Raw genomic sequence first — 22,449 nt, 5'->3', positions numbered from 1 at the left:
TCCCTAGTCCTAGGCCTATTAGTCTAACATCGTTCATACTAAAAACGCTGAAGAAAGTAGTTGACAACCATATTGGAGAAAATCATATAAAGGTTAAACCACTGCATGATAGTCAGCATGCATATAGAACGGGCAGATCCACAGAAACTGCTCTGTACCAATTAACGGAGCTAATATAGACAAGTCTGGATAGCAAAGAAACAGCAATTTGTGCCTTCTTGGATATTGAGGGGGCGTTTGACAATATACCACATAAGGTGGTCAGGCGATCTCTAGAAACAAGAGGGGTGAACAGAACTATTATTCGCTGGTTTTGGGAGATGCTGTCAACACGAGAGGCTCAGATGGGTACCAAAACTGTAGCTGTTAAAACAACGCAAGGAACTCCACAAGGTGGAGTAACCTCCCCTTTGCTGTGGAGCTTGGTAGTGGATGAACTACTAGACGAATTAACTCTAGCGGGAATACACTGCATTGGGTATGCAGATGACATAGTCATGATCGCTCGGGGGAAACATGAAGGCACCCTGTGTGATATTATCCAAAGACGACTCCGTATCACTGAGAGATGGTGCAGGACTGTCGGGCTGTGTATCAACTCAGACAAAACCGCGATAGTGCCATTTACCAGAAAGTGAAGTCTGAAAAACTTGAAAAGAATCCAACTAGATGGAAAGGAAATACTGCCATCACAGGAAGTTAAATATCTGGGTATAACCCTGGATAGTAAACTCATTTGGAACAGGCATATTAAGAACACTACCAGCAAAGCCACAAAGGCTCTCATGATATGCAGAAGACTGGCCAGAAATAGATGCGTAGGCTGCTCCCCTAACATTTTGCGCTGGATGTATACCATGATAGTAAGACCCATGATTACCTATACTATTAATTAGTACTGGGAGAATTGTCAGATCAGGGGCTTGGAACACCCTCAAAAAGGAAATACCACTCCTGCAACTCCCAGTGGACGATATGCCAAGAACGTACAACTTTGAGAAACATCTCAATGTAGTATTGAGCAATAAAAAGGATTGGAAGAGAGAAAGGTCTGCCCAGCAGTAAAAGACCATACCATAAGTTGGTATACTGATGCTTCCAAAACCAATACGGGAACAGAGATCGGAGTATTTGGGTCGAGAACTAAATACTCCGAACCAATGGGCACTTACCCTAGCATCCTACAGGCAGAAATCTACGCTATCGAAAGATGCGTACAACTTATCTTAGATAGGAACTATCGGAAACAAGAAATAGCCATCTTATCTGATAGTCGAGCAGCGTTAAAGGCGATCAACTCAGTATCAATCAATTCGAAATTGGTCAAAGAATGCATAGAGAAGCTGAATAAATTAGGCAAAGAAAACAAAGTCCTCCTACTCTGGGTGCCTGCTCACCAAAGGATTGAAGGCAATGAAAAAGCAAATGATCTAGCTAGAAAAGGAGCGAACACTCCACTAACTGGACCAGAACCGTTCTGCTTTCCAAGTGGTAACCAACTCAAGGCGGAACTCAAGAACTTGGAAGATTCCATCCGCTTGGAAGATTCCATCCCATCTTGCAACGGTCTAAGACACTCGAAGAAGTTTCTGAGGGCTTACGATCAAGAAAAATCACAGATCTTCCTGGATTTAAGTAAGAACAATCTTCGGATTGTCACGGGGTTCTTAACAGGACACTGTCTCCTCAATGAACACCTCAGTAGATTGAAACTAAGAAGAAACGGCGAATGCAGATTCTGTGGGGAAAATGGGGAAACACCAGTACACCTCATCACTGAGTGCGCCGAGACTACAACCATTCGTGCCATGAACTTTGGTACGACTGATATTGGAGATGGAGAACTACCCTCAATAAAACCGTCCCAGATACTGGCTTTTGTCAAAGCCCTGGGACTGTACGATGAGTTATAACTCAAGAAAGGGGGACACAGTAGATCTGTAAGGTCGCAGTGATTAACCCCCCTCCCACTCATTCTAAATTCTAAAAAAATTCTAAAGGTATTTTTTACTGTTAAAACTGAACCAACATCAACATTTCATTGTACTTGATCTGATTATCGAATGTAATACCACAAGATGTTTCGGGATTACTGAATTATACTTTTACCTGACACGAAATGCTCCTCCTTCGGAGTCGAAGTGTTGCCGGTATCGCATTGAGTGTCAGGCAAAAGTATTAGGTAATCCCGAAACATTGAGTTGTATTCAAAAGATTATACAACAAAATAAAGTACATATATCCTTATCTTTCTTTTGCCATTTTGTAATAAGAATTGACAGGATATTTTGTGGAACTGATAGAAATGACTTCTGAATTAATATTTCAAAAAATGACAATTACAATATGGCTACCAAGCGATAATCACTTAAATGATTATCACTTATTAATCACATCCTTCTATATGGGAAAAATATACATAGAGTTGTATAATCATTTTACAAACTTCTATTATTAGAAAGATATAAGAATCAATAAGTTAGTATTACCTGAGGTGTATATTGATTTGCTTTAACTCCAAATTGTGGAAAATTAGAACTTGCGTCTGTTATAGGACCTCCTTCCTTAAAAGCATATACTGAATACTGTGTATTAGCTTTTGTACTTTGCTGAGATCTTGGTGGTGGTGCTAAGTTCCTGGTGAATTCGTCGTTCTGAACGGGTTTGGTGAAGAGAAATGCGGGTCTTTGAAAAAATGTACCGCCAGGCAATGGGTACTGATTAGCAAATTCGATAGGTGCATTAGGCTGATTTAGACTAAACTGATTTCCACCTAGTAGACCAATTCCTTGGACCTCTCTGGTGTTGAGGTTACTTGTTGGTATTGGTTTACCAAACGAATACACTCCTACAACAATATAGTATAAAATTAATATACCCACACTAGCATGAGTATTAATACTTCTAGGATAACCCAGTTATCTACGAAGCTATTATACCTTGATTTTGACTAGGAGGTCGAATAAACACTTCGTTTCTCGTACTGTGAGCCATTGCTTGTCCTCTTACCGGTTTTCTGGGCTTGGACTGTAATAGAGATACCTTTTTTACTCCTGGTTTTTTAATTTGTTGGTTCTGAGAGGATGGGTACTGAGGTCCAGTTGGTCCAGTTACGTAAGAGCCAGTAGTTTTAGAAATAGGTTTAATTTTATTACCTGAAATACATTCATGCATGTCTTTATTTAGATACTCTGATGCGAAATGCCCACCATTTAGGTTTTCAAAACCCCGTTGATTTACCTTTAGAGCCTTTGCTATAAGCTACATTTTTAACTGGCGCCTTTTGGATCTTAGTAACTGGAAGAGTTGTGGCTTCGATGTCAATGAGCTCGGATTGCACAACTGGATAGTGAGACACTGGATGATCCCCGTTGATCGATTGTCGTCTTGTACCGACGATTGGTCGCCAACCATCTGAAGACATCGAAATTGGATCCTACGAAAATCCAAACGTTTTATTAGAAAATTAACTTAATCTTTAGAAATAAATAGATTCTTGTGTTTGTAAAGTCAGCATTTATATTCAGAATTACATTTATTTTCTGATTGGAATTATGAACACTACCTATGTATTTTCTAGAGTAATTAGAGGGATCTAATTGAATAAAAATACCAATGAAGGAGTCATAAATATTATTTTATATATGCAATAAACACCAAAGTACCATTGTAAACATTTTGATAAATTTTATTCTCAGTTTTCCTTTCTTTGATTTTTCACCTGACAAATTTGAATTTTTGTGAGTTTAGTGCACTTTTCTGTGTATATTATATAGGGTGTTTCATGTGCCATCTCTCGTGGGGAGATTTCTCACGTAAAAATAAGATTTATTTTTTATATCAACATAGGTCGATTCTGCTTTGTTTCGTAGCTACAAGGTGTTAAAGTCTTAATAATCTTTCGATTTATTATAATTTTCTTTCAAGTACTTTTAGTGATTCGAATGAAATATTGAGGGTAAAAGTTACTATAAGTGCTACATATTTTAATGCTCAAAAAGTGTCGATAAATTCATCAGGGACGTGCATATGGATTATCACTGGAATATTTTTCAAAATGTGCGCCACTGTCAAATCAAAAAAATGTGCGCCACTGACATTTTTTCTTTTGATATCAGAATTGTGTAGGCCGTTTAATGCCAATTAAAAGTTATCCCTTGATATTTGTCGAATTCGACTTCCTTGATGAGATAAACGCAATTTTATTAATCACACAATTAATAAAATTAAAATAAAATTAATAAATTATATATTTTACCCAATTTATTATTAAATATTATTACTATTAGTTATTATTACTATTAGTCCAACCTACAGCAATTTCAAATAAAAAAATAATGGTATTTAAGATAATTAAAAAAAAACTAATTTTAAGAAGTTTTAACATCCTCTAACTCTAAAACTAGAGATGAGCAGAAAATCGCAAACTGCGATTTAATCGCAGCGATTCTAAATTCGCAATCGCAACCTGTGATTCCTTTCCATAGCAAACTGCGACTTGCGATTGAAACAAATATCTGCCGATTTTGGATTTTTAGGCAACCAATATTACACCAGTTGCGATTTGCAATCGCAGTGGGCACGCGAACGAAGAGCTGCGAACGAAAATCACAGCATTGCGATTTTCGTTCGCACCGGCATTGCATCGACACGGCACTGAGAAGCCGAACGATGAGCTGCGAACGAAAATCGCAATATTGCGATTCTCGTACGCCCCGGCCGGCGGCGGCGCGTTTTCAACATGGCAGTGGACAGGCGAACGAGGAGCTGAACGAAAATCGCAGCTCATGCCAGCATTGCGATTGCGATTTTCGTTGGCACCGGCGCGGCATCGGGAGTGGGCACGCCAACGAAGAGCGGCGATTGCGATTTTCGTTCGCAGCTCCCAACACATCGGCCTAGACTAGATCGCAAAATCACATTCGCAATCAGGGCCCCGTAATTTTATGAAGCGTTGGAAAATAGCTTATATATGTTTATATACCGCATAATATATATAATTTATTAGTTTTAAATTTTGATAATAGTTTTAGATTTATAATATAATTATGGATTGAGAAGGTTAAAAAATTCTTGTTTTCGGTTATGACTAATTATAGTTACAGTTGCTCCCCGGTAATGATTCAGGTAAAATGATTCATAAGGACAGTTTTGGATTCAAATTATAAAAAATTATCTATTTTTATCCTTTATTTACTAGAAGATATAGAGCACGGAAAAGAAACATCCCTTTTTATTTATTATATTTTGTTATATATTATATTATTATAAACATTTTTATAACAATCCATAATATAATATAATTTTCTGAATATACTAACAGTTGTGGATCCGCTGCTATGTTAATTTAAATACATCCTTTACAATCAGTTTTTTCATTTTAGAGAAATTTTAAATATAAAATGTGATATTGTCCTTTTATTTATCTAAAAGTTCGAAAGTTTGCACTTGCACTGGACGGGCCGTATCAAAGCCGTCGGCGTCGGCTTCTTTTGAGTTACATATAAAGAAAATGTTTTTAAAAGAAAACAAGATAAAATAAACAGTTTTTTTTTCTAGTTATCTGAATTAAGGTTGGCGGCAACTTTTTTTATAATAAATTTTTCGTTAGTATACCTACTGTCTAAAAGCACATTCGAATATTTTGAACATTTTATGTATTTTTAATTTCCCTTTTAAATTTATTCGGTCTGTTCTAATCAAAAATGTTTAAAAAAAGGAAACTAAGTTATTTGTGGATTTTTTTTGGTAGGTAATTGATGAAAATTTTAAGTGCAATATGTGTGCAGCAAAAATATCATAAAAACACGTACTACAAATTTTAAAGGCACATGGCATCGAAACACCCAACAGTTTCTTTGTAAGTTCTTATTAAAAAAATTATTCCGCTATTTATTCTGTTTTTTATTAGAAATTTTGGGATTGAGCTTCCCAGATTACAGCGTACCAATTTAAAAATATCAAAATCCCAATCGCAGGTTACAGTCGCAGCGATTTATATATCACAATCGCAGTTTCAACTGCGATTGGAAAATCGCAGTTTTGCTCATCTCTATCTAAAACTATGCATTTCCATACCCATGTTTATAGGAACTTTTTTTTAATATTTTTTGATGAGAAATCAATGAGTAATTATTTAAAACTTTCGCAAGTTAATGATATTAGTTTTATTTACAGGTTGCTATTAGAATTGAATCCAGGCAAATTAATAAAATTGCGTTTATCTCATCAAGGAGGCTGAAACTGATAAAATATCAAGAGACAACTTTTAATCGGCATTAAACTGTTTACTTGTTAACTTCGCTAATAAGTGAAAAAAGTCAGTGGCGTACATGCTTTTTTTCAGAAAAATTTTCCAGTGATAACCCATATGCTCGTCCTTGGTGAATATGTCGACACTTTTTAGCTTTAAAAAATGTCGCATTTATATTTATCTCTATATCCTTTTATCCTCAAAATTTCATTCGAAACGCTAAAACTACTTGGAAGAAAATTATAATAAATCGAAAAAATATTAAGAATTTAACACCCTGTAGCTACGAAACAAAGCAGAATCGGACCTATTTGATATAAAATATAAATCTTGTTTTTATGTGCGGAATCTCCCCACGAGAGACGGCACATGTTTTTTGAAACACCCTGTATAATTCTATAAATTATATACCAAGTGTATAAATCATCTAGAAAGATATTTGTCATAACTTTAATTACAGTGATTATTATTTTAAGTTTTAGAAAACAGGCTCGAAGACACTTCAGCAGCGTATGAAAAATAAAACTTTTCATGTTTTTGGTTATATTATATCTATAAGTAAATCATTCAATAAATAAATTCGTTTACAGTTGACAAATTTTAATTTCATTCTTACAATTAATATTTTTGACAAGTAGAAATTATCTAAAATATTTAAGATACCTACCCTCTCGGCAAGCGAAGTCTTGGGTCGGTGTCCATATGTTTATGAGCGAATCGCTATGGCGATCTAGTAAGTCGGAGAGAGAAAAATGTGAAGTGCGAAGTATTTTTTACCTAACTACTTAATAGCCTCCCACCTCCCATACACCGAGAGGTCCAGCCTGCGGTTTTTATATAGATAAACTGCCGCATAGAAAGAAAGAGCGTTACAAGTCCGCCGACGTTATCCTTCGTTCGTTTTTTAGGCAAATCTAATCTCACAGGCCAAGCTCACGGATTTTGTGGTCTCTATGTCTCTATCTCTACTCCTTAACTAGTTTTTTCATTCAACGATGTGCGTAAATACTAGACACTAGAGGAGCAAAACTGCGATTCTCCAATCGCAATTCAAACTGCGATTGCGATTTTAATATTTAAATATTGTACTAGGGATATAATATTGTCTGTGTAAAGAGGGTGTCCCAGGCTGAGCGTGCATTAGAAGTTTCTAGAGAACCACAATATCTAGATCGGAGATTTTTTGCACATCATTGTTTTACAACGAGATCTATCGATTAAAAATATTTTCAATATGGCGGCACTTCCGGAAATACCGGAAGTTGACGACAACTTTCTTATTTTAAATAGCCACCCCTATTTTTTATTACATATTTACATTCTCTGTAAAATTTTATGAATATTGATGTTAAACACTCTATATCTAACATTAACCGTTTTTGAGAAAAAAAAATATTTAAAATTTTTGGACGAAAAAAACTACCTGTCAAAAAAATTTGTATAGCCTAAAAGTCAAATTTAGTTATTCCTACAGCTACTGTGACATAAAGAGAAGACATGTAGCTATCTATTTCAAAAATTAAATTGTTCAAATGTCATATGATAACGGAGGTAGCTGTCAAGGAATTGAGCGATTAAAAAGTTATCATAAATCATTTTTTTCAAATGAAAACCCACTTTTTTTTATTTCCCTAGTGAAAAGATTTTACAATTCGTTACTTTTCAACTATACATGTTCCTATACCAAAAATAAATCGTTTTTAAGTTATTTAAGATTTAGTTTGAAAACGTTAATTTTTTTTTATTTTATCTAGCTTCCTTTGACATTAAGTGTCAAAAAGTCAGACAATTTATTTCCATCTGTCAGAAAACAAATTATTTGAATTTCTTATATTGTAAATACTGTTGCCTTAAAAGTAAAAAAGTGTATTTATAAAAATATATCTCGTATTTTCGCTCCTGAGTGATATCTAGTACCTAGTTGATATTATTAATTATATTAATAATGTACGGTATTATCCCTGAAAAAAAAACAACGCAAAGTTGGCTTGCAAATGATGATCGATAACATACTGCTTTTTGAACAAAGTGTCACAATATGACATGGCCAAAGATCTATTGTTTATTGTTATACATCACTTGACGTTTAAAGTCATAGGCTACTGGTTAAAATCAAGAAAAATATACGCTTTAAAACTAAATTTTAAATAACTTAAAAACGATTTATTTTAGGTATAGGAACATGTATAGTCAAAAAGTAACGAATTGAAAAGCCCTTTCACTAGTGAAATAAAATAAGTGGGTTTGGTTTGGAAAAAATGATTTTTGATACATTTTTAATATCTCAATTCCATGTCAGCTGCAGCCATTAATATATGACATTCAAACAATTTAATTTTTGAAATAGATAGCCACATGTCTTCTCTTTATGGCACAGTAGCTGTGGTAATCACTAAATTTGACGTTTAGACTATACACATATTTTTGACAGGTAGTTTTTTTCGTCCAAAAATTTTAAATATTTTTTTCCTCAAAAACAATTAATGTTAGGTATAAAGTCTTTGATATCAAAATTCATAAAATTTTACAGAGAATTTAAGTATGTAATAAAAATGCGGGCACCCATTTAAAATAAGAAAGTTGTCGCCAACTTCCGGTATTTCCAGAAGTGCCGCCATATTGAAAATCTTTTTAATCGATAGATCTCGTTGTGAAACAATGATGTGAAAAAAATCTCTGGTCTAGATATTGTGGTTCTCTAGGAACTTCTAATGCACGCTCAGCCTGGGACACCCTGTATACCTATAGCTTAACAGTTACAAAAAGTTAATAAAAATCAGTTATTTAGTTTTTAAGTTTTTTTTAACATATGACATTTTGACTTGAAGATATGATTAAAAATACGATTTGGGCATCTTTTAAATGGCCAGGACAATACACGAAAAATAATAGACAATTAAGTCTTTTTTTTTAAGGATCCTTGAAAAGTTAGTGTTTTTAATTAGTGTTTTTAAATTTAAAATACGATATTTTTTTAAACGTAAATGTCAAAAGTTGACATATGATATGCCATTCCATTATAATATCATTTTCTATCGAACAAAATAAAATAAATACCGAGGGTGCCATTTAAAAATCAAAAGTTGTAGTTATTTCCGGTGAAACAGGAAGTTATCGAATCGAATTGAATACATCAATCAATCCTAATTTATGTCATATGCTAACATACCAAACCTGTTTTTTTTTATCAGAAAGATAGCTATCTTTTAGAACGATATTTTATCAGAAAGATAGATCAGCCTTAGAAAATAATATCTTCTGTATAAATAAATAAAATCAGATAAAAAATTCAATCGTAGTTTACTATAAAATGCTTCAACGGGCCATTGTTACCAATTGCAGTCGCAACAAAATCGTAACTCCTAAAAATTCAAACTCGCAAATAGAAGGTTATCACGGTCCTTATTTACAAAATCACAATCGCAGCAAAATCGCAAATCGCAACTAGAATAATATTGGTTGCCTAAATTGAAACTCGCAAATAGAAGAAATCGCAGTCGCTGTTTTCTATGAGAGCCAGTCGCAGGTTGCGATTGCGATTTTAAAATCGCTGCGATTGAATCGCAGTTCGCGATTTGTTGCTCATCTCTAGTAATAGTTAACATTATAATCGGTAAAAAATCTTCTTAGTTAACTCTGTAGTTAAGAAAGAGGTTAATGATCGTCCCAGCTTACCTGCATCTGTTGTGCTTCTACAGTCGACGCGACGAGAATCAATACACCTGTAACTGTAAAAAAGTGAAAATTGTCTTATAATGCGAACAAGAGAAATGCAAACGTAAAAAATGGCCTTTATTAACCTTGGCACCGCAACAAATTTTTGGTTCGTCCATACTTTAAAAATTAAGGATTCAAAAAAAATAATTTTCAAATAAATTATAATCATTTCTGTATAGATTTCAAGTGTCAATTTACAATTTATTATATAATAGTATGTAATTAGGTTAGAAACGTAAAGAGAAGCAGAAAGAAAACTTTAAAGCCCCGTTCTCAGAACTGCGTCGTGTCGCGGGCGACACAGATTGACATTTCAAACAACCAATGGGAGCTGTACTAAATTTAAAATTGACAGCTGTTTGAATTTTGTACAAATCTGATTGGTTCTCTTGACGTGTCGCTGGCGACAGTCGCAGTTCTGAGAACGGGGCTTAACAGATGGTTTGCGTACAGATTTTTTTTCTTTATAATTTAGCATTGGTAAGATTAGTAATGTCGAATACATGTGACAATTCAATAAAGACAATAAGGAAATTAAATGGTGCACTTACTACATAAACATATCTTCCATCTAACAGGCGGCATATTCTGAAAATAGAAAGAAAACAATATTTAGAAAATATATAAATTACTTCTACATTATTTTATGTTTTTATTTTGTATATCTATTACTGTTTTTTTTTAAATAATTGAGAATATGTATAGAAAGTTATAAAAGTCTACCACAACTCCCCTAATTTAATATTTCATAAATATATATTTGATATCAATTAAACTTTTAGTTACGTAATGGCGCGATTTTTAAATTCATTGTTGTCAACAGAACTATGGACATATTCGGAGCCGCGCCGGGTTGACTAACTGGAACTAAATTTCAGGTTGTAGCTCTGCTGTAAAAAATGTGAAGTTGTCACATTTATTTATTTATTTTCTGACATTGTCATTCGTTTTGACACTTTAGTTTTATATTACGAGTTTTTGGTTTAAATAAATAGCGTTGTGATACTTTCAGCTTAATTAATGTTTACTAGCAGACCATGCAGTCGAACAATGTTCTTTTTAGAACCTCTTTTAGTGCGAAGTGGTACAAGATAACTTAATAGCCGTAAAAAACTTATCGCAACTTTATTAGAATATTTTGAACGGGAAAGCGGTAGTAATGACCCTTTATGCCCCTTAAGTGCTGTTAAGAATGTGTGTTTTGTTGATGCAAATAATAACTGTTTATATATTTATAATTAATTTATTTTTGTTTTCTAAAATATTTTGATTAAAAGAAAATATATAAAAGTGGGTAACTACTAGTAGGCGTGACTAAAAGTTTATTAGGTATGAACTATATTTATAATATTTATTTTTCTTTAAAGTTCTTAGTATATTATTATACCGGGTGCGTCTGAAAAGTGGCTCACCCCTATAACTTTTTTATTTTTTCAGATAAAAAATCGAAATTTGGTATATTAATATTTGACATATATTAGGATTGATTGACGTATTCAATTTTTTTCTGTTACTTCCTGTTTCACCGGAAATTACTACAACTTTTGATTTTTAAATGGCACCCTAGGTATATTTTTACTTTATTCGATAGAAAATGACGCTCTGAATAGAATGACATATCATATGTCAACTTTTGACATTTTAGCACGGCATATAAATCACACGGCAGGCCAACTCGCTTTGGCGGGAACGCTACGCGCATATCCTAGCGCACGCCGCCATTATGGGTGCCAGCAACAGAAATTAACCAGTGTCGTAGTCAGTCGTAGTCTTTGTCATCGAGAACATACAGTTACGGCGGCTTTGAGTCAGTAGCGTGCGGCTTAATTTATTTCATTCTTTTCTTGAGTGATATATATATTTTGTTTTTTTATTTTTGTTTATTGTGTGTGATATATTTGGTTTTTGTAGTTTAGTAGTACAATGGAAGTCCGAAGTTCTTTTAGTTTTAATACTCAATCATTGCCTACGGCATTCAAAGTAATTTTTATTATTAGGTATCCTGCAAAATGACAAACAAGATTCATTTCTAAATTACTGTTTTTCTGATTATCCGTATCTATTTTTAATTTTCAGTACCCGTTTTTTACACAAAGTACACAAAGTTTTTTAAATGTTCTTCTAAACTGGATGAATTTATCCTGGATGGGAATAATGATAGGTTTACAAGATTTTGGCATTACAAGAATTACAGGAATTGCAAGATAAAGTTGTCGTACCAGATTTTTATGAGTGCAACTGTACACTCAAATCTCGCGACAAGCTTTTATATAATATAAAATTCTGTAATGACGTTATAAGTCCATAATAAAAGTTAATTTTTTTTCTTTTTAATGTATTTAAATAAAACCTTGTTTTTAAAAAGTTTTTTTTCTTAAATTTATTTTTTACTTTTTAGTTATTCTGGTTTCTTAGTACCACACACTTAAACTCTATTCATTTTCTTAAATAACTTCCTATGGGCATTCTAATAATATGTATATCGATTTTCATTAAAAAAGGAACACTTAAAATAACGACAGCTGTTAAATTTGACAGTTCAAATAAAATGAAAACCGACTATGGGGTAGGGAGCATCCAATATATCGATTTTTATCAAAATCGGACAATTCATTTGTTTAGATAAAAGTATTGTGTAAATAAAATTTAGTTTCAGTCAATTACAGTATTTTTTTTAATACGACCCTGTCTATCAATAGTTTATTTTCTGGGAAATTTTTTGATACGTTTTAATCCGGCCCTGACTCGGCACCCATAATGGTGTTTTCAAGGGCAAATTTTATAGAAATTTAAAACTATGGGATCTGAGCAGAGTTAGCCTGCCGTGTGATTTATATGCCGTGATTTTAGCATATGGTTTATTTGAAATTGTATTTCAAATTGCGGTTCATAACGACAATTTGACTCGAAATACCAAGCGTGTGGTACCAAATTATTCATAAAACAATAATTTTTCCAAATATGCTAATGAGCCACCCTCGTTCCATTTGAAAAAATTGAGATATGATTAAAAATTAGTGTTTTTAACACAGGCACTCTAGATTGAAATTCAAAATATCTACAATATTTTTAAACAAAAATGCCAAAAATAAATAAAATAATAAATAAAGTAAAAAAAATACCTAGGGTGCCGGTGCCATTTATAAATCAAAAGTTGTAGTCACTTCCGGTAAAACAGGAACTGACGAAAAATAATTGAATACGTCAATCAATCCTAATTTATGACATATACTGCATACCAAATCTCGTTTTTTATCGGAAAAAATTCAAAACTTATAGGGGTGAGCCACTTTTGAGACGCACTCGGTATAGTATCATTGGTTATAATTTTATCTTGTGTTTTTTTAATTGGGTTAGGACCTAAAAATCATCAACAGAAATTCTTTGCTGGACCCCTCTATACCACCCGTATAATGAAAATGGCAAAGAAAGTTAGGTACCTATTTATTAGATTTAAATTGACTAAGGAAGACTTCTAACTAAGGACTGCCAGCTTTAAATTGTCTTGAAGATGCAAATAAATTTTGCGAAACGTAGACTAATTTAAAACAAAAAATTTCTGTTGAGTTTTTTTCAGTCCTAACCAATTAAAAAAAACAGTATAAATTATTTTGGAAGATTATAGGTATAAAAATAAACTTTGAATAAAAGGAATAATTATTAATAATATAATAACTAATATCTGAATCAATAAACTACAATATTTGCTATAAAAATTAGTTTTTTGTCTTGGATATAAAATGAACCACCTCCACTATCCGGCCAGCGCGGCGAGGCGTGACTGCCAGGTTCGACTTCGAAGTAGGGATGTCAATCCCGAAAGGTTTTCAAAATCCCGGGATTTTTGAGATTTGAAAGACAAATCCCGGGATATAATCCCAGGTTTAAAATTATCAATGAAGTACCTAATATCATAAAAAAATTTAATATAAATATAACAGAACACAAAAATTAAAAAAAAACTCTTTAAAAAAATCATATGAACACCAAACAAATTTTAGCAAACAAATTATAGCTACAAATTTTTAAAAAAATAGCGCAAAAATATTAATGCATCCAAAGTTTCATTCCTTAAGCGGCCCATACATTATCAAACAAATTGCGCAACGCAGGCTGTTGCGCAACGAGTTGCCAATGTATGGTAGTGTTTGATGCGTTGCGCAATTGTTTGATGAGTTTCAAGAATGTTTGAATTCTGTTGTGCAACAGGACTGTTTGCGCAACGCGTTGTGTAGTGTATGTATGTGTTGCGCTTCGTTGTGCAATATTTTAGTTCTTTCATCCAAATTCTTTGTTTTCTTTTTCGTTTTTTGGTATCATCGACATCATCTAGGATATATACGATAAAAATTGACGTAATGACAATTGAGGACATGATTGTTTCTCAAACAATGCACAAATTTTAATAAAATGTTTCATCAAAATTTTACTAAGTGCATGGGTGATGCAGTTGTGCAACGGAACGTTGCGCATCGCTTTGTTGCGCAACATGTTTGATAGTGTATGGACCGCTGAATCAGTTGTGCAACGCAGCGTTGCGCATCGCTTTGTTGCGCAATTTGTTTGATAATGTATGGGCTGCTTTAGTCTTGAACGTATCTTATTATAAAAGATCCCTGTCGAAGAAAAACATCTTTCAGATTCCACGCTGGTGACCTGAATGGTTGATAAAAATGCAAAAGCTTTTTGGAGATATGTCCCCGACTACCACCATTTGAAAATAATTCAATTTCTTGGGTAATAATGTCGGACAATTGCGTATTATTAATTCTTTTGGTTTTTATCGGCTTTGAAGATTGTTGTAATCCAATTCCGGGATTTTTCGACAATTTTTTTTCCGGGACCCGGTATTCCGAGATCCCGGGATTGACATCCCTACTCCGAAGTCGAATACTTTTAATTTAGACCGGCCCGTGTTGATCTCTAGTTCTGGATACAATCATTCTCCGCATAACACATCCCATCCACATTTAAAGACATGGAAGGTTACTTCTTGCATAATCTCAGATTCCTATTCGTAATTAATAAAAATGACAGCGCCATCTTCATTTCCGCGCCGTCTCTGTCTGTATGGTACTTTCCAACATAAGACATTGTAAAAATTTGTCGTTCTAAAACGTAAGTGGTTCATGAAATTACTAGATACGAGTTAGTCCCAGGTCGGTAAGTGGCGAAATAAAAATTGTTCTCATAACGTGTTTTTCTGTTTTTCCTTAAATTTTTTGAAACGTACAATTTTCGTGTCTCGCGACTTTGGAACTTTCTACGCCGCTGCCTGGGACGTGATTGGTACGGTTGGATGCGGTTGCATGTTGTATACTACTCTAATAAAGAGAAGAAAGCATGTCATCGGCTTCCCTTTTTCCTAGCGATGGAAATGGTTTATATTAAATTGAGTGAAACTTATTTAGATTTAGATGTGTTCGTATTACGGTATTATCACTGGCGCATATTATAAATAGTAATATATGTACAGTACGGCTGTTCATTCTGTAGCTACGGGGTATCCGTGAGAGGGGAAACGATATTCTCTCGATGTTTTTCGTAAAAAAATAGACGACGCGTCCCATCAATAAAAATTCGACAAATTTGCACGTAGCCAATAAAATGAGTGGGCGGAGCGATTTGCAGTGACGCACTCGTCAAATCGACGTTTAAAATATATTGCTGTTTATTTAAATGTTTTTTGTCGGCATTCCTTTCATAGACACAGATCCAGCAGACGTACTGTAAAGAGGAAAGAGTGGGAATAAAAAGTATTTATAATATTAGTATACAGGATGGTGCCTCTCATGCGCCGCAGAGGCTCCAAAGAGAACGACAGTTTGTATTAAAATGAAATTTTGTGGGCATATATAGGTTATTTAGATCATTTTTTAAAAATATAAGGAATCCTACAGGGTGCTCCCCCAAAAAATGCACATCAAAATTGTGTTTTTTTTTAATGGAACACTTATATATTATATATTATTTGATTTTCGGATTCTAGGTAAAAAATAAAGGTGAGGTTCATTAAAGATTCATATGACTAAAATGTAAGGTTTTTGATATATTTAACATTTTCTAAAAATGAAGAACAATTTTTAGATTTCAATAAAAGCTATCTAAATTTGAATTTACCCGGTACAGCCTAATATAATATGTAGTTAAATATCTGCTGTAATAATTTAAATCAAATTAAAAATTCACCCAAAAAGTTGTACAAAATTAATATTGAACATTGGTCGCCTTTAAAAGCAAGTTACTGTTTTATTTTAAATGAAACACCCAATATATTATTCCGATATTCAATGGGGAATTCATGTTAATCCAAAATAGTATTGGTTTTCCCTATTATAATTACCCTAGTTAAATGTCCTTTAAACAAAGATTTTCCTAGATATTTTCATTTTTATAATTTAGTGTGTCGTTTCATTATATCTACAACTTTTTGGGCCATATTTTAATTTTGTAACATACAATGGTTATTTTAATTAGATATCAGGGTAAATTATAATTTACGTAGCTGCTATTGAAATTTAAAATTTATTCTCATTTTTCATAAAATGTGAAATATGTCAAAAACCTTATATTTTAGGCATACGCTTCTTCTTTAATGGTAAAAATGGTGACTTTAATTCACCATTTTTTACTGGAATCTGAGAATCAATTAATATGTAGGATGCTCTATTACAAAAAACACAACTTTGATGTGTAACTTTTTTTGGCAACATCCTGTAGAAATAGAATTTTTGTAAAATGCTTTCATTTAACCGTTTATTTTTAAGAACATTGGTAAACCATTTTTCTTGAAATTTGGTACACTTACAAACATTTTAATGCCAAAGGGAATGGCGTCAGTGTAAAATTCCGTTAGGGTAGAGAGAATGAAAATTAAAGGTGGAAATTTTTATGTAAAAAAGGTGCTCTTCGTTTAGTTCAGAACAGGGATCGGTTTTCAAGATATATGCGTTTAAAACTTCCGATGCATCGATTTTAGCATTAGCGAAATCAGGAGGTTAATTTATTTAACATTTCTTTTACCAAAATCAATCAACGCCAATATCTCGAAAACCGTTCACCTCTTTGGTTCACCTTTTCGAACTAAACGAAGAGCACCTGTTTTACGTAAAAAAGTTCTAGCTTTTTATATAATTTATTGAAAGATCTTATAAGAGAAAATAAGATCATATATAAACAAGGCTATAAGGATAAAAGAAGTACCACCAGTAGTACTCTCTATTCTAATGGAAAGTACCCTTTCAGGGCTGTTTTTAGTACCAAATTTTAAGAAAAACGGTTTATCAATGTTCTCAAAAATAAACAAAATATATTATTTTTATTTAACAGTTCGAGGGCTGTAACTTCTTCGGGAAGCATTTTAGGACATATGTTCATAGGGATTTTTTGTTTTATTTTTATCTGCAGAATCACCCACCAAAGTTAGATACATTAATTTTTGACAGCCTGTATATAATACACCCTGTCTATATGACGTGGATTTTATCTGGACACTGTATATACATAATGTAGAGTCACATATAATGTCTGTGAATGCAACTTTAGATTAACAATAATGCAACCAAATATCTGGACTAGGTATACGATTGCAAGCTAACTACTGTGAAAAATTCATTTTAAGAAGAAAATAAATGAAGACCCGTTTATAAAAACGATTGTAATTTGTACTTTATTAATTCAAATAAATCTGAGAGAGAATCGCATTTTTGTTTCTTAGGTTTTAAAACTTTCAAATAAAATTAAATAACACAATTATAGAATATTACACTGTTATAAACAACAATAACATATCATTCATAATATTTTTAGTCAAGGATAATTTAAATTACAATAACAACAATAAGAAAAAAAGCAATTGAATTAGGTATACAAAGAAAAGTATTACAATTTTCCAGACCGTTATTGGGTATAAACATTCTTTGATCAAATAAAAATTCCAATCGGCTGCTTTGCATATATACAGATCGTGATATTGTTCTAGTAAAAAATCAAAATTCATTCTAGAAAATACAATAATTGTATGTGGTAAGGTCATGGATTGAAAGCAAATTGTATTTATGAAAATTGTAGTGAAATATGTTGCTTGAAATATAGTTTACAATCACTTTAAATGGTGAATAAACAACTATTACTTGTTTAAATCGATCTATTAGTTAATATTTATTAATATTCGTATGTAATTGTCAGAATAGTTGAAGTATTGGTTATTGGTTGCAAAACTATAAGATTATGTATTGGGATAAATTTAAATTATATTAGATTTATCAGGTGTCTATACTATAAGACATTATCGATATGAAATCTGCGATATGTGTCTATTACAGAATTTGCGATTTTTTTAGGAAGACTAACTTGTAGATTGATTTTAATATTTATAGTTAAAATTAATATAATTATTAGAACAATTTAATAGTTTACTCGAAAACTAGCTTTTTCCCGCGACTACGTTCGCGTTACACCTCGAATTGCTTCATGCCTTGATTTAAACGATTGTTTACCTATAGATAGAGCCAGCGAGCCTTACAAAAATCTACTATTTAAACTATAATTTTAACAGTTTTAGAGCTATTCGTATTTCATCTGAAAGTTAGCAATTGTCGATTTTCTGGGTATTATACAGGGCGAGTCTTGAATAAGTGCAAATATTTTCAGGGCTGGTAGATCTCGATAAAAAAACATATTTTCTTTTTACCGTTATTCAAATAACTCCAAAGTAATCCAGTTATTTTACTTTAAAAATTTCCAAAAAAATATTCCCTGCTTAAATTTTGAGAACCACTGGATCTTTTTGGGTTTTTCTGTCTGATAAATTTTATCTACTACCTATGATGCCGTATTATCAAGAAATAATTATAGATTTTAACTAAAATCTAAAAAAAATTGGAGAAAAAAATCGTGTTGCTGGGGTGATAGTCGTGTTTCTGGGGTCAAAATATACTACCGCTGAAAATAATTGCACTTATTTAAGACTCGCCCTGTATATCCTTTAAAAAATCGTTTTTGTTATTTTTGACTTATTACACATTTTTTACTGAAAATTTATAAAGAGCCATCAATAGGCCAATTTCAAGAGCATTTTAATTCTCTTTAAATATTATTATGTATTTAAAAAAATCCGATTGTTTTAGAACTCGAACCAAAGTCGAATTTTTCCAAAATCTGAAAAAATAAAATATCTCGAAAATAATAAATAGTGAAATGACTATTTACCCTCTGTGCATAGAACCCTTATGGTCGCATGCATATAAACTGTATTACTAAAATAAATAGCTTTGACATATAAAATTTTCAATTAAATATTTGAGGTTTTCAATTGTCGCTTTTCTAGATATACTCCCCTGACTTATTTTTATTTTTCAAGAGCATTAATATATATTTTTATTTCTACAAGGATGGTTTGGAAAAAGAAATATTTCGTTCATATTTTTGATGTCACTAAATAAAACCTTGTATAAAATTTTATACTTCTAGATGTTATATAGTGGAGTAAAATCACTGAGAAAAGTCGCTTCCTTCTCGAAAAAAAATTTTTTAAGGTATAACCACATAAACTCCTTATGAAATGATCGGTTAGAGCTTTGTGCATGTGAAATGACTAATTACGACCTTTTTGGCGGGGTCAGAAATTTTTTATTCCGGAAAATGTTAAAAATCTGTCAAAAATGTATAACCATGTTTTTTTACCTTTCCTACGCGTTAACTCCTAAACTAATCAATTTATTCACATACTCTTTTTTTTAATCGATTGGGAACACATAGGCGGTGATAACTGAAGTAATTAAAGTTCCATAGTAAGGGTATTTTTTTGGAAAATGGATTAAACTTCAAACATTAACTTTATTGTATCATGGTTTTCGGTAAGCGAGAAACTTTTTTATTTGAAGGAATTTTTACATAGTATCTGCGTATGAAATAAAGAAAAAATATTGAAAAAGTTTTGAAAACTTGTTACAACCTTCTATTACTAATAGTTTTATAGTTATTCTATATAAAAAATTTCTGACCCCTGCAAAAAGGTCGTAATTAGTCATTTCACATGCACAAAGCCCTAACTGATAATCCTGTATAGATAGCATGTAGTTATACCTCCAAAAAATATTTTGACACATTTTTATATCGTTTTTACTCGACTAATAGTAATGCATTTTCGTACAGCAAACTTTCATTCCCTATTCTATTCCCTAAGGGTATGGATTTCATAAATTCGCTATGTCCAAATAATTAACTCGTGTCTTTGAAATGCTCCTTTGTGCAAATTTTTATGTGTATAATTATGAGATCAATCGACTTACCTGTAAGGAAGAGTGATCCTAATTATACGAGCAGCCTCGTCGAAAGATTATAAACACCCTGTAGTAGCAGCGCGACTATCCTATCTACGACGTTCAAAGAAAAATAACAATTTTTTGCTTCCCTGACTCAGCGCATCGGGCCACGTCGAGCCTCGCTGCTGATAGTCTATTCATTGTAAGAAAGGTCTAGATTGCCAAGGGTAGGGATCAACTCAATATGTGATGTCAATAAGGGCTGGGAAGTTTATAATCTTTCGACGAGGCTGCTCGTATAATTAGGATCACTCTTCCTTACAGGTAAGTCGATTGATCTCATAATTATACTTCGCAGCCTCGTCTCAGATTATAAACACCCTGTAGATGTTTAAAGAGTATGGCAATCTAGACTGAGAATCCCTATGTTGAAAATAAGATATATTTATTTTATTCAAAGGAGAGTTTACATCCTTTGTATTTTCTAATAATATGATATCAAATAATCTACATAAATATTGATGATAGTATAATAAGAATATAACAGAACCAATAATAATAATAAAGATATAACAAACGAACGTACTATATGACTAGATAGTAAATACATTTCTAATAATAACATAACAAATGAACGTACAATCTAAGTAGTAAAAAACACTTATTTTCTATTTTTAGTAAAATTATTTAAATAATCCCTGAACTTTTTAACATACTGTTTGTAAGGTCGGAAATGTTTGGCAATATTGATTTATTGTAAAATAAAACATTTTAGACCGTTCAGTCCTCCTGCTCCTTTTCTTATGGACTCAATATTCGCACCACCCTTAAAAAGACGCAGATGTGGATGCATGTCTCCACCAATAGGCAGAGAAAATACTAGTGCCTATTCTACAGATGCCTAAAATATTCTTAACCCAATAATCAATCGTCTGACTGGAGACCGACCTATTATTTTTTATCTGGTCGTAACAATATAGTTACTTTTAAATAATCAATAATTACAGAAGCTAAACAGAGTTCTGGCTTTTCCTTAAAAAAAATGGTAACATTAAAACTGGTTGAGGTTTGTTTCACCCCGATATTTTAATATTTTCTATTACAAAAACTTGTAAATTATCTTTAGTCTTATTAATATGTTTAGTACTGATTTTTGTCAAGGTCTGTAACCTTTGCCCGGATATTAAGGCCAACAATACTACCACCTTAAAATATAATTGTTTAAGGGATACCATTTCGCCATTTTTATTAATACCGGGTGTGGATCCCATGTAAAATTGTATTTAGGTTTTGGGGATTACCATTATATATTCCTTTTAAAAATATTTTTATGATATACTGATCTTCTTCCTTGAAGGCAAGTATCATTCCTTCCATGTTTTAATATTAGATTAAAAAATTCCCGAAAAGAACACCTCAGAAATTTTGTAACTATGATGACTATATGAAAAATAACTATGAAGACTATATGAAAAACAGTCAAATAGATTATTACCACAGTAACTCCATCATATTCTAAAGACACACTCGTACTGTAGATGGGTACTTTCATTTATTGAGACAAGAATGGCTTTTATACCAACATCAGGAACGGATCTCTTGAGGAAAGATGTTCTGATAACCTCCCTGCAACCCAGATAAGCTGTTTGTGCAGAGAGTGAGGATTTCTGAAAGGAGACAACCATAAGTTTTTGTTGGACACAAAATAAAGAGGAGCCTTTGAAACAAGGGATACCAGGATTGACGCTAGGGCCATCTAGGAACTGTTAGAATTCCAGTTGCTTTATAATGCTAGTTGCGTTTCTTTTTTATATGACTTTGTAATAAGCATAAAAATATCGATCAAGTAAAAGCATAAAAATAACGATCTGCCAATGATACAAGAAAGGCACCAAGTGCAATGGAATGGTCCATTTTCTATGAAATATATAATTACATTTTGTATTAAGTCTCGAAGCAAATAAATCTATTTCTGGAGGCTTAAAAATATGACATACCTTAGTAAACTTTTTTTTTTTTTTTTTTTTTTTTTTTTATCAAGTTCATATTTAGTCTGAATTTAAAGACTTCTGGATTATTACTTGGATTTGACTTCAATTGTATTATGATTTTTGTTGATATAGGATGCGAAATCATATATATTTCGAATCAGGCAATATTCTCAATTATCCTGTGCAATCTTGTTAATTTTTTTTTTATACATATACATATATA

General features: G+C 32.3%; 1 protein-coding gene across 1 annotated transcript in view; it reads right to left on the bottom strand.

Annotated features, from left to right (window-relative positions):
* Nucleotides 1-22,449, bottom strand: part of LOC115890286 (proteoglycan 4-like) — a 58,302-nt gene that overhangs the window by 6,000 nt on the left and 29,853 nt on the right. Inside the window, exons 2-6 of the mRNA XM_030910465.1 lie at nucleotides 10,522-10,558; nucleotides 9,929-9,981; nucleotides 3,241-3,436; nucleotides 2,940-3,155; nucleotides 2,490-2,848 (exon numbers count right to left, since the gene is read on the bottom strand). Coding sequence (XP_030766325.1) covers nucleotides 2,490-2,848; nucleotides 2,940-3,155; nucleotides 3,241-3,436; nucleotides 9,929-9,981; nucleotides 10,522-10,555 — 858 coding nt within the window. The 5' untranslated portion in view covers nucleotides 10,556-10,558. The remainder of the gene's footprint in view (nucleotides 1-2,489; nucleotides 2,849-2,939; nucleotides 3,156-3,240; nucleotides 3,437-9,928; nucleotides 9,982-10,521; nucleotides 10,559-22,449) is intronic.

This window comes from Sitophilus oryzae, unplaced genomic scaffold (genome assembly GCF_002938485.1).
Source record: "Sitophilus oryzae breed Bouriz unplaced genomic scaffold, Soryzae_2.0 scaffold_860_pilon_pilon, whole genome shotgun sequence".
NCBI lineage: Eukaryota > Metazoa > Arthropoda > Insecta > Coleoptera > Curculionidae > Sitophilus > Sitophilus oryzae.
The sequence above is the reverse complement of the archived record's forward strand: the minus strand, read 5'-3'. Positions and strand labels throughout refer to the sequence as shown.